At 41.7% G+C, this 13,191-nt stretch overlaps 1 protein-coding gene across 2 annotated transcripts; it reads left to right on the top strand.

Moving 5' to 3' along the window:
• The first annotated feature begins 207 nt into the window (after positions 1-207).
• Positions 208-9,010, top strand: LOC127295781 (uncharacterized). 2 transcript variants are annotated; one of them, XM_051325778.2, is made up of 21 exons: positions 208-406; positions 959-1,004; positions 1,112-1,175; positions 1,253-1,367; positions 1,465-1,532; positions 1,886-1,983; positions 2,246-2,417; positions 2,922-3,138; positions 3,481-3,607; positions 3,720-3,829; positions 3,929-4,018; positions 4,224-4,352; positions 4,438-4,571; positions 5,094-5,180; positions 5,258-5,350; positions 5,430-5,501; positions 5,707-5,746; positions 5,959-6,185; positions 6,528-6,705; positions 7,439-7,644; positions 8,271-9,010. In XM_051325778.2, the coding sequence occupies exons 1-21, from the start codon at positions 334-336 to the stop codon at positions 8,565-8,567; spliced, it is 2,643 nt and encodes an 880-aa protein (XP_051181738.1). In that variant the 5' UTR covers positions 208-333; the 3' UTR covers positions 8,568-9,010. The 2 variants fall into 2 exon arrangements, with proteins under 2 accessions (XP_051181738.1, XP_051181737.1); XM_051325777.2 differs by having other exon boundaries at positions 209-405; positions 961-1,004; positions 5,941-6,185.
• The last annotated feature ends 4,181 nt before the right edge of the window (positions 9,011-13,191 follow it).

The raw sequence follows: 13,191 nt of genomic DNA, 5'->3' as shown, positions 1-13,191 counted from the left end.
GCGGAGGTCCGGATGGACTGCACTTGACATTCACACACGGAAGGCTCATATTGCCCCAACGGAGGCCCAATACCCATAACGCAGCGCAAGAGGCCCAGAGGTTTCGTGCGACTGCGACCAGTGTCGGGGTGCCAGCCAGCACCACCAAGTTCGCCAACTCTTCGGCCGACGCGGCAGACATGGGCACATCACCCTCCCTCCCTCCCTCCTCCTCCACCTCCACTTCGTCTTCCCCCCACCGATCTAACAACGAAGGCAGGGAGAGGGAGACTCCCCCGCGACCCCGCCCCGCCGCCCACCTCCTTCTGCACCCCGCCACCCGAGGGCGCCGCCATGGCCTCCACCTCCTCCAACCACACCAAGCACCGCCGGATCGGAGAGGACGACGAGGAAGAGGAGGAGGAGGTACGCCCGCCCGCTTCTGCTCTCGGCCGTGCTCACTTATCCGCTGCTGCCCCCGTGCCCTAGCTTCCAGTTGTTTTTGGGGGTTCAATTTTGTGTGCCAGACGTGTTGTGGTGCTCTGGTTTGCGTGACAGCGAGGTCACGGTAATGTGATGCGGTAGACTCAGTAGTCAGATAATTATTTATACTGTAATGTGGCGCGGTTGCTAGAAGACGGCAAAGAGTTGGGTGATTGAATGTATTGGCCTGGCAGACTGAGAAGGGTTAGTTGCTCTAGTCGATTTGTCACCTATGAGAGTGTAAACTTCTGCAGGAGTACGCATTTGGACGTTTCCTTCTGCAGATTGTCACTTAAGCAGTTTGCAGGGATCCTCTGTGCTTTGTTTAGTAATGTTGGCCACATCCATTTAGATTGGTAGGATCTTGTCTTTTCGGATGTGATGCTGTTACTTTTGTCCTTCTGCGTGTAGATCTTAGGATTTACCATTCTGTTTCTGTTGAATATGTTTGAGTGGTTAATTATCATTTGATTTATAATACTTTCTGCGTCTATGCAGCTCGAGCGGTTTGATGATTTCACCATCGCTTCAACATGGGAGAGGTACTGCGGTTCCTGCCCAACTTTGTGATTATTAGTTAGCCCATTTAAAGTCATCTTCAAAGGGCCAATTCAGCATGGCAGCACTTGATATTTTATTGTCCATCTAGGTTTATATCCGAGATTGAGGCTATTTGTCGTCAATGGCTAGCAGATGGCCCAAAGAACTTGATGGTATTGCTCTTTCCTGGACCTCATCTGATGTTTCGTCTGATATATATTTGATTTGTCAAATACATACATTCTTGTAGCAAAAAGGTGCGGAGAGTGTGCTTTCCTTCGAAAACTTGTGCATGGTTAAGCGCGAACTGAAGCATGGGAAAAGAGTCTACTCTATGGAGTATCATTTTATGAAGTCTGCAAAAGGTGAGGGAAGATTACGTGTTTACTTTCTTCAACAAGTTATGATGTTATCATCTATTTTTCGATTATTTTTTACTCAGTTATAAATACCTTTCTGTAGGGAAATATTCATACTGGGATGATGATACACATAGCACACAACTATCTTTTGGAGTGGATGAGTTTCTGGTGCGGTTTGACTCTATTGCTGCATACATATAGATACGACCGTACTGATCAGATACATCATGCATTTTTGTTTGGTGTATTAGTTGATTTCTGTTCGCACTGTACTTTTATGTGTTATATCAAAATAACTTCGTGTGTTTCCTTGTTCGGACATGATCCTTTTTTCTGAAAAAATAAGTTGCATCAAATTGCCCATGAAATCTGGAAACCATTAAATCTAGAACATCATAAATAGCCACCACATCTTCAAACTGTTGCAACAAGCTATCAAGCATTGTGAAGGGCAGCTAATGCGCATAGGCTTGTTTACATATATGCTGAATAAACTCATTATGCTTCTTATATGCTCTCAGATAATTGCTCCCTTGAGTGCCAGCGGTGTCGTTCTTGATGATCCTGAATCAACTAAGCTTTTGAGTTCTGTAGCAATTGCTCTGTCCAATTGTGGCAGGTTAGTGACTTTTGACTACTTATGAAAATTTTAGTGAATAGTTTATTCGATTGGATGGTCAGAAGAGATAGTACTGCCTAGCAGGTTAGCACATGAATATTAGCAGCGATGGTTTATCCATTGTGTTTACAAAGAGATTGCTTCATCTTTTTTACTGGGGTCCAGAATGCATGAGAGCTTGTTGGCATCTTTTACGGGCCATTGCTTACTTACTAGAATAGCTGCAGCCATATTAGTTTACTGACATGAGTTTCAATTTTAGCAATTGGCCAGCATTTGTACCAGTGCATGACCCTTCACGAAAAGCATATATAGGAATCCAAAACATGGGAACAGTATTTACTCGAAGGTTTGAAGCTGATCGAATTGGTAGCCAGGTCCCAATACGACTCATGCATCTGGAGGGTTTACATGAGCTATTTCTGTCAAAGTTTGTGAGTGTTTCCTGCAACTTACATTGCTTTTTATCTTTCATGAGACTTTACTGGATTGTTGTCAAATTTTTTGTCTGTTCATTAACTAAGTTTATCATCACTAGTTAGTTGCTTAGAAACAAGTTCCATCACATGGTTCCCGCTGTTGTTGAGGTTTATCACAACATTGTCATTTGGATTTCATATTGAGTTTCTGTTGCAACTTTGAACATAGATGATCATATAATAATGTACTAAAGCTTATGAGTTCTGGAAAGCTTGCTTTACCCCATACATCAGAAGTATACAACCTTTCTAAAACAATGCTGCTGCAACATACAACTGTTGAGATATGAATGGAAAAACAAAAAAAGCACCAGCTAACCACTATCAACTCTACCTTTGGACTTTAAAACACAACAGTTGCCATTGTTCAGCAACTATGTTTGTCTATGGCTCTTCAACATCACAAAGTTGTCCTGGATTGCATGTTGCACGTGTAAACTGTATTTGTTCTGTTTGTAGGTCCTATCCTCAACAGATTTTCCAGCAAAGGTAAAGGTAAACTTCTCAATGAAGCTTACCTACAGAACTCCTGAACATGATTATGATCATGAGGAGACTTTGGATTCTGAAGCTACTGAGTCGATACCAGAACATGGCATTGCAAGCCAACCCAGAAAACAATGGGATGATGATTGCCCCTGGGCAGAGTGGTACTCTGCCGAGGATCCTGTTAAAGGTAACTGCAGCCTTATACTACCTCCGTTCCGGAGGTAAAATCTTTTACCAGTAATGTTGCTAATAATAACTAGTCTCAAGAATAGATAATGGGAACTGCACACGGATTGTATTTATAATGATCACATCAACAACCATTATAAGCAACCCAATATGGACCAAGAAATCTGAAAAAGTTGAATTTGTCAGAAAGACTTGAAATATAATAGTATGCCTTGTCCAGAATTTTCATATTTCCTGCTAGTAGCTGACTGATATGTGTATATTATCGTATAAATGGTTTTGGTTTACCTCATATTTTGGCTTACTAGAAGATATGTATAATTAACACATGTTGTCTTAGGTTTTGAGTTGACAGCCATTTGGGGAGAGAAGATGTTTGAAGAGAGCCTTGAAATGGCTGAGGTAGAAAACGCTTCGTCGTTTGATGCTGATAGTTGGCTTCTACACCCAGTTGTGTCTCCATATATGTAAGATTATTTTGTAAAATCGTCTTGATATAAGTATCATATGGTTGTACATAATACATAGATTGTTCCAACTCATGATGTATTCCCTTTATTTATGTTCATTCTTTTTTAGGGTCGACGATTCAATTGGGAAGTTTGTTGGGTTTGCATCCCAGCTACATCTTCTAGTAAATGCACTTGAATCGTCAGGAGAGGCACAGTTTTTGGAAGATTATGTTGCAGGTTAAGAACTTCATGCAAGTCAGAGTTCTTTTGAAGCAGCGACAACTATCTTTTGTAGATTTTTGTTTCTGATTTTAAATTTATCTTGTTAGAGAGCAGATAATTCAGGTCCAGACAATTCGAAATCTTCTGTTGCTGTGCCTCCACCATCTGTCGTCGATCGTGTAATGAAAGATATTTTCAATGATGGTATTTATCCATGCTCCTTTCTGATCTACGGATTTCATTGATAAACCAATATATAACTGAGCATAATTAAGAAAATGTCTTGGGTATACAATGTCTAGCAATTAAGGAATTTACGCACATGACCAGATCTATAAACTCAAACTCATAGACATAATACCATGGTAAAATTTTCATGTCATGCCTGTTACATTTTTATGTTTTTCAGAGGTTGGAAAGTCAAATTATGTAGAAGCAGGAAGTAAATTTGGCCGTGCTTTGAAAGGAGCACCTTCGGATTCTCTCTTTGCTCAGTTCTGTTTGCACGCATTGTGGTTTGGCAACTGCAATATACGCGGTTTGTGTTCGTGCTTAGTTTTTTCATAAGATCATTATTTTAATTTCATGAGCTATATTAACGATGGCCTTGTTTGTTATGTCAGCAATAGCAGTCTTATGGATTGATTTTGTGCGCGAAATTCGTTGGTGCTGGGAGGAATCAGAGCAACTACCGAGGATGAAAAGCTCTTCTAGTATTGACCTCTCTGCTTGTCTGATCCACCAAAAACTACAAATGGTACTTGTGCTAATTTCCTTAAAGTCCTTACTCAATGAATCATTTCCACGAATTAGCAGTCTGTGTCTTTGAGTGTGACCAAATGTTGCTCTATATGCTGTCCAGTGTACACTGATATCGTGTAAAATCGTTAGTTGAGTTTATGTCATATACATGGATAATTCATTTTGTTGGTTAGGGCTAGCAAGATAAAACACTAGCTAGTCCCATCAATTTTTCACTCTTCGCAAACCACCGTTTGTGAATGTGATGCAACATCCTTTTATTCATCAGAAAAATTCCTTTGTCACCTCTTTCACTTCTGAAAGACTGACATTAACTATCGAGCAATGTTTGTTCGTTTCTCCAAAATGCTCAATTGCACAAAACTATTCATTCAATGTACAGGTTTTTTTTTCCCTTGTGTTCTGTGATTCTGTAACATTGCTCCACGCTAAACTTGGTCCTCCCTTTTGTAGATAATCAGTTTCCGTTAGATCAACATACTTACATAATTTTTCTTTTGTTTTTGCTCCCTGTAAGCTTGCGATATGCATTGAGAGGAAGAAATCATTGAATCATGAGAAGGATACTAATCATGCAGATAAAGAAGGGACTTCAAATAGCATGGTAATATGTATTCATGCCCTTGTAATACATTTAAAATTGAGAAAAGATTTGATACTAACATTTCTACTGAAGAACAGGCACCTAACAAAATTCGTAAAGGATCTGCAGGCATTGTCCCTTCACTGATGCTCATTAATACATTTCAGGAAATGCATATTCCGTATACTCAGGTTCTGCTTAGCATTGTTTTTCTTCAGACTTAACAACAAGATGAGCATACACCCCCTTATTTTTCCATCAGTTTCTTAGGATGCACCTTTGATGACAGAAGATATGCATGAAGAAAGGCTCCATGCAGCCGAGGCTTTTGGCAGTGCTGCTGTAAGTTCTTGAACTCGCATTACCATGCCTTTATTGTCCTTTTTTGGGTCCATTTCTTGTATAGATACTGTAAGCATACGTAAATGCAGTACAGCAGTAGGAACATATTCATTTTGTTCCGGTCTGATGCCAGCTACTCCGTATTGTACTTATCGGTTACCTCAAAATTAGTGCAATATATCATGCAATTCCTCTGCTATTGCAGGGTTTATCTGGTCAACTGGAAAGGGATATATTAGCTTCTGGTAAGGTTTATTTATGCCCCCTTTCCTCAAACTGTGCATGTAGGCATTACTTAGCTAATTATTACTTCTTTCTCTTGAAGAATTTTATCTTCCTGTGCTTTACGAACAATTATAATTGTTTCTAGAAGACATGTCATTCCTATTATTGTAGAATTTATTCACCTGTTACTAATTAAGCTCTAATACATGCTTAGACATGTCTGCCTTTAAAGCCGCAAATCCAGATGCTGCCTTTGAAGATTTTATTCGGTGGCATTCACCTGGTGACTGGGTGAGTGAGGGCAATGGTGATGGGAATTCAGCCTGGCCACCTAAAGGAAGGCTTTCTCAGCGTATGTCAGAACACGGGAATATGTGGCGCAAAATCTGGAATGATGCACCAGCTTTGCCTGTCTCTGAACAGAAATCTCTGCTTGATTCTATTCGAGAAGGAGAAAAGGTGGTTTGCTCTTTCTTATCCTAAGTTCCTACCAAAAGTGATTACTTCATCACATCAAACGGCGCGACGTAAATAGGTTAGAGCAGGGGGTTTCGTGGCAGAAAGTGGGTGTTCACTATACAATTACTAGTAGTTTGTATGTAAAAGTCTACAATGAGGATAATAATAATAAAAACTCATGAAAGTGATTGGCATATCTTCAGTTACCAGATGGAATCTTGAAATTTAGTGGTTTTGGATCAGTTGAAATTTAATTAGAATGGCGCTCCACATGATTACAAGTTTCATAAGATTATTAGCTTGTTAGTTCCTAACCGAGCTTTGCATATTCGTGATATGCAGGTGGTTCATTACCTTGAAACTTTGAGACCACAGCAGCTCCTTGAGCAAATGGTCTGCACTGCTTTCAAATCATCAGCTGACATTCTGAACAAGACCACATATGGTAGCTTTAAATTAATGAAGACTAAAATGGATCAACTTTATGCTACAATGGCGTCAACATTAAAATCTCTTCAAGGTACCTTGCTGTACAGTTGTGCATAAACTGTAGACTTACATATTGTCTTTGTTTTGTATTGTGGGCCCTGACATTTAGAAAGCCTTGTTCTGAGTTCTAACTTCAACATTTTGAGCTTTCTACTCCAGTGCCCTTTTATTTGGCCAACAAAATTATCAGTTTAAATAAATATGGGATGTAATTATTAAACGAAGGCACTATTGGGGGGAAAGAACTGGCTAGGATTATTAGTTCCCTAGCAGATAAATATCCGAACTGATTAGGTTAGAAGCTAGGTAATCTTTAGTTACCAGTGGGCCTCAAGGATAATGGGATCTTCTTGCCAGCTAACTTAGTGGTGTCCTCATGGACTGGTGGCTGCAAGCTAAACAGCAAACTCCGAAGCAGCTCCGCAAAGGCCTCGCCTCTGCCGTGTTGCTCACCCCCTGGATGATATGGAAACATCGAAACGATTGCATATTCCAGGGTACCCAGCCTCTGTCCACTCCCTGGTCTCCAAGATCAAGGAAGAAGCTAGACTTTGGGCTCGGGCAGGCGCCAACGGGCTTCGAGTAGTCTTGCCACCCACCTGGGATGTGCACTAAGTTAGCTCTCTTCATGTTGTAACCCACCTCTTAGGAGGCTTGTAAACAAAACTCTACCTTTTCAATGAAATGAAACGGTCCTTTGCGTTTTCTCGAAAAAAAAGAAAAAAATCTTCTTGCCAGCTTAAATGCTGATGTTATTGTGACAGGAAATTCGGACACAAGTGATATGGCTGGAGACTTGAAGCGACTTTGTCAAGTTTTTGAGCACATTGAGAAGTTGCTGATTTTTGCTGCATCGATCCACCGAAAACTTATAGATGCTCCAAGACTGGCTCAATCGGTTTTTACTGACTACTTCAATTACTATCTCCCGAAAATGGGAACCAGCTTGGAAAGTATTTGTTATGAAAAGGTAACTGCTATTCTTATCGACATTTGCATACCATTGTATAGTGACTCTCAAATGATGAAGTATTCATAGCTTTGAGGGAAGGTCTAGGGTAGCAGGAGCTTCACATATTCAGTCCGCTTAATGTGCCTGATCATTAAATATCGTGCGCACTAAATGCCTTTGTTAGTCGCACCTATCACCTGTTGGCATTTTAAGAAACAGAGTTGGTGAACTAAAATGCTCAGATATATATTGATATATTTCTGTGCTTGCTCACTTTACTCTTGAAGAGTTCAGTGGTCCTTTTTTAATTGGAAAGCGGAATTCTCTTAGGAGATGTTCATCAGTCAGTACAACACTTAGGCTGTTCCCATAGTATTGTCGGCTGATGCTCTACTACCTTTAGCTTATTCCCTCCAATTGTCGTTATAAATTACGACAGAGCCAAATAGAAGTGCGTATGTTGTGCAATGGTGAGCTGTCCCTTTGTTTTTACATTGTCCAAACTAATCCAGTGGGATGGGGCCTGGCTTCGATTGCCTAAGTCATATCTAATTTTACGAAGCTATTTACAGTACCTGGCCATTGTTTTTATATCAATTTTCCATGGCCACATTGTTGATTTCCTTCTTAATCTCCTATGTTAGGAGTTCACTACTAAGGAAAAGGTGGGGATGCTCGAGAGAGAGGCTGTATCAAGCCTGTTTCGCCCCCCTACAGCTAATCAGTCATGGAGGAAAGTTTTGAGCATGGGAAATCTTTTGAACGGCCATGAGCCAATACAGAGAGAGATAGTTTTCTCAGTACTGGAAAAACTAAGCAACGGTCACTATTCGAGCCCAACTCCGCTATGTACAGATGAACAGATTGAGACACATCGGATGTATATATCTGGTACATCTAATGATCTCTGGGTTGCTCTATCCGTGACATCCTGGGATTGAGGTGCTTGTACATACAAAAGAGCAACCACAGGAATTAGAGTCGGGTGTTTTGATTATTGCAGATGTATTGGGCTGATGGCTGTGTACCAGAAGAGCAAACCTTGGCAGGACAATAGCGGCTGCACGTTTAAGCACAAACCTAGTGTTCACACAAATGTTTTAGTGTCAACTTGTCATCCTCGAAAACAGTGGGATCTACATGAGGCAGGTCAGTCCAGCGACCAGAATTCAGATGCCCAGACCATTTTTACGACTTGGCTTTTCTGCCTGCAAGCACTGAGTAAATATTTGTATGTTCTGTGGAGATTGGAGATGCAAGCTCCATTTTAGGTCATTATTTACACGGCTCCATTTTGCATAGGTGGTTTTGTTTACTCAGCTTTCTGCCATTCGTTTTTGTAAGTTGAAGGAAAGAAATCTATAAAATCTACAGTTGAGTGGAAGTGTGGAACTTTGCAGTGGAGGGCCATTGTCACGTCATTGCTGGATAAATGTATCAGTAGTAGTTAATTGTGGTTTCAAGTATACTTTCGTGACACCAGTACTCGAAATAACGGCCAAAAGAGAGAAATGGCTGGTGGTATTGCCTCATCGCCTTCTGTCATTTCTATCACTTCCGTGCATTGATACAGCGTCTCTACAAACAGAAGCGGGGTTGCGCGGAGGGAGGAAATTCTCGTCCAAAGCTGTCTTGAAGCGAAATGGAGAGGACGCAGTTATAGCTGGTCTAACTGACTAACTCAATAGCAAGTGGCAATCAGATGCCTGTTCTCGGTTTATCGTTTCTGCTTTAGGATTAGACGTCATGGTATATCATTCATGAACTGGGGTCTTTCAATTCATCGCGAGAAGACTGTTAATTGTCACCACTACATCGATTGTACAGTTTTAAGCAACTAATCAATGGCGGTAGAAAGAATGTTGCTTTCTACAAACAGCTTTCAAGATCGAGGAATCTTGGTGTACAACCAGTCTGTCTTCCTCGTTGTCGCGCGAAATGACGATAACACTGGCCCTCACGCTCGTAGGGATCGTCTCCTTGGAGATACTCTGAAGGCCTTGTTTGGTAGAGCTGGTTTCACCGGATTTGTTGTGTGTAACCCCTCCTGGTCCACTTTGAATCCACCAGAAATCACTGCCGTGGCATTCCGTAGGCTGGTCTTGGGCGGGGCCATCTTCAATAACCGCTGAGAAACACGTTGGATTGGAGAGAAGTCAAATTTACTCCCTAAAATTATCTTAAAGTTCAGCTTACAATCCTCAATTTTTCTTTGGTTCAACTTTCAACCATGAATTCTAAAAACGGTTTAGAATCACCCCTTGCATTGTCTTAAGCTGATTTTTCTTGTCACGTAATGTATTGTATTGGTAAAATAGTGCGTACACCTATGTCTTTAACTCTTCATCTTCAACTGTATGCTTCATATTCAACTTTTTACCGCCGGAATAAAAACGCATCCCCCACGGCTCGCTTCGCTGCGTGGCGGTTGCCCCGTCCTAGCACGGAAGGCTGGGCACGACAGGTGAAGTAGAGGGCAGATGCCAGAGCCTGGTATTATTGTTCGTCGGAGGCACCCCTCCGTGGTTGCCATGGCCTCGTTCTAGGGAGGAAGACGATCATGATGAGGCATGAGGTGATCAAGCGATATGGAGAGAGAGAAAGTACATGTACCGTGTATGTTGTATGTTGATGAGTTGGCATAGTAGGAAGAAAAACCGCTAACTCGCTAGAAATACCGCTAACTCGCTAGAAAAACCGGTTCAAAACATGTCAAAAAAGGGTAGAAGGTTCAATTACAAACGGTTTATAGAATTCAGAGTTGAGGATTGAACCAAATTAAAGTGAGGGTTGTAATTAGAACTTCGAGACGAGTTTAGGGAGGTAAATTATACTTCTCTCGAACTGAAACGCTCGCACCCGGTCGTGTTTATCGTTGTTGGCGACGCAGACCACACGATGTTGGATGGTTTCCACGACCAGAAGTGCATGTGATATCAGCACAATATGCTGACCCATCCATCGATTCATTTATTTCCATTTATCCTAGCTGTGCTTATCTTTTCTTCTTCATCTCACTAAACAACATCTTTTTAGCGAAAAAATATTTTATTTTTACGAAAAGTTCACCGATCTATTCATAGTCTTTGAATTCATTGAGAGAAGAACATAATTGTCACCACTACAATTGTTGTACACATCTGATCAATTATTAATCGATCTAGAATAGTACATATAAAGAATTGCACTTGTACATATACAATATCACTCATGAACTAGTTTTTCAGTTCATGGAGACAACAATGCGCGCTAATACTCATTACATCGTTTTACAACCTTAACTGATCCATCTATAACAGAAGGGTTAATTATTGGTTTGCCACTACACCCCGCGCAACACTCAGTTTTGCCACTAGAGCAGAATGGTGCTCAGTTTTGCCACTAGTCTGTGTGCAACGACTCGTTCCGTGAGTATGCCGTTTCATTCAGGTCAACGTCCTTGACTCGGCTGTTTCAGGTGGGACCAGGCGGAGACGCATTTGAAAAGAGGACCGGCTGTTTCAGGTGGGACCAGGCGGGGACGCATTTGAAAAGAGGACCGTTGCTGGCCGTTTCACGTGGGACCCACAAGGCAACCGTTGGAGCTCAACCCCATTTAAAATCCCTGATCGCGCGGCGGAGCTCGCAGCGGTGAGAAGAAATCGACGGGGTTGGAGACGGCCCCTCGCAGAGGTGCGGCACGGGCGACTGAGAGGGCCTTGTTGACGGGGAGCGCCGCCGACGGCGGGAGCTGTGGAGGGCGCAGCCGTCTGCCAGAAGCACCTCACGGTTCAGATCCCGCGCCACCTCTATCCATGTCTTCTTCTAGCTCCCGTGCCACCTCTCGGTTCGAGCTTCCGGTGCGCATGGAGATGCCGATCCTCCTCTGTCCGCGGTGCCGGGCGCCCGTTGATCGGAGGATTTCGCGCACACCGAAGAACACCAACCGTCCGTTCTACGTGTGCAGCAGCGAGAAAGGGGTAAGAATAGTGGAAATTTCAGTATTTTGTGCATAGTTTGTGCTCAATGTGGTTGATCTCTTTCGTGTGCTTGCAGATAAAATGCTTCTTCGTTTGGGTCGATGTTTTGCTCCAGACGCTGATGAATCAGCTGCTAGATGAGCACGAAGAATGGTTGCCCATCTTGCCACAGACGACACGGGTCGCTGCGATAGCTAGTGCAGAAGAGACGCAGGGCGGAGCACGCATTGACAGAGAGGTAGCTTTTGAGCTAAGGTGGATGAACCAGAAGATTAGAGAGCTCGAAGATCAATCAAAAATTTGGAATTACATTTGTGCATTTGTAGGTGGTATTGTCATCGCACTAGGTTTAATGTTGACATTGTATGGAAAGGCATGAATTTGTGATGAATTTGTAAGCTTCAAATTGTATGAACTTGTAAGCTTGAATTTGCAAGCTTGAAATAAATAAATCTGATCAAAATTCGATAGTGGCAAAGATTTGGCTTTGGGCAGATGAGAAGGGTGTTTAAAAAAACGGTGAAAAATGAAATAACAAAAAAGGGTGCGGCTAGGACTCGAACCCAAGACCGCTTTGTTTGGTAGCGTGAAGGATTGCTCCGGTAACTAGTGGGGTGGATGGACAGATATTGAAAAGCAAAAGGAAGAAATCTAGCTATAGTTAGTTCTAGTTCGTGACTTGGTTTATGGTGTAAGGACGCATATGTTTGTTCTTTGTGTTTATGCACGCTGCTTAACCAAAAAAAGGGTGCGTCTTTGTTATTTCAAGCATTACGTGTTTGTGGTTTAGGTTGGAAAAATAATCAAACAAAAAAAGGTGCATCTTTCTATTTTTGCGAGGGAAAAAAGGGTTGCGTGTTTGTGATTTTTTGTTTCATACTTATATGGGTGCCCTACTTATATTACATCAAAGTTCATACTTGGATCCATGTTTGTGATTTCATAATTCATACACCCTTGATATATTACATCGAAATCATAGAAAACTAAGATATATGAGATGCAAATATTGGTAGCCAGATCATCACGCAAAATAACTTAGATAAATTCGATACATAAGATGCTTAGTTCCACCATTACACGGAGTTTGTGATTTTTTGTTTCATACTTATATGGGTACCCTACTTATATTACATCAAAGTTCATACTTGGATCCATGTTTGTGATTTCATAATTCATACACCCTTGATATATTACATCGAAATCATAGAAAACTATGATATATGAGATGCAAATATTGGTAGCCAGATCATCACGCAAAATAACTTAGATAAATTCGATACATAAGATGCTTAGTTCCACCATTACACGGAAATAACTTAGATAGATAGATGGGTACCCTAGATAGATAGATAGATGGGTGAGGGTACCCTAGATAGATAAGTTCAGTGACAAACGACTTGACACGACTCGACACGGAACCACATAGAAAATGAAAACGTAAAGCTAAAAAAACATGACGAGCTTGACGAGAACACATCTTGGCCGCACCACCTGCCGCAGCACCTGCGCCGCACCACCGTCTTCACCAGCGTCTTCACTTGTAGTACGGGAGGCAGTGCATAGGTTCCCGGAGAAGAAGATGACATCGCAATCGGTGAAGACG

This window comes from Lolium perenne, chromosome 4 (assembly GCF_019359855.2).
Source record: "Lolium perenne isolate Kyuss_39 chromosome 4, Kyuss_2.0, whole genome shotgun sequence".
Taxonomy (NCBI): Eukaryota; Viridiplantae; Streptophyta; class Magnoliopsida; order Poales; family Poaceae; genus Lolium; species Lolium perenne.
Note: the sequence above shows the minus strand (reverse complement) of the source record. Positions and strands in the feature narration are given on the sequence as shown.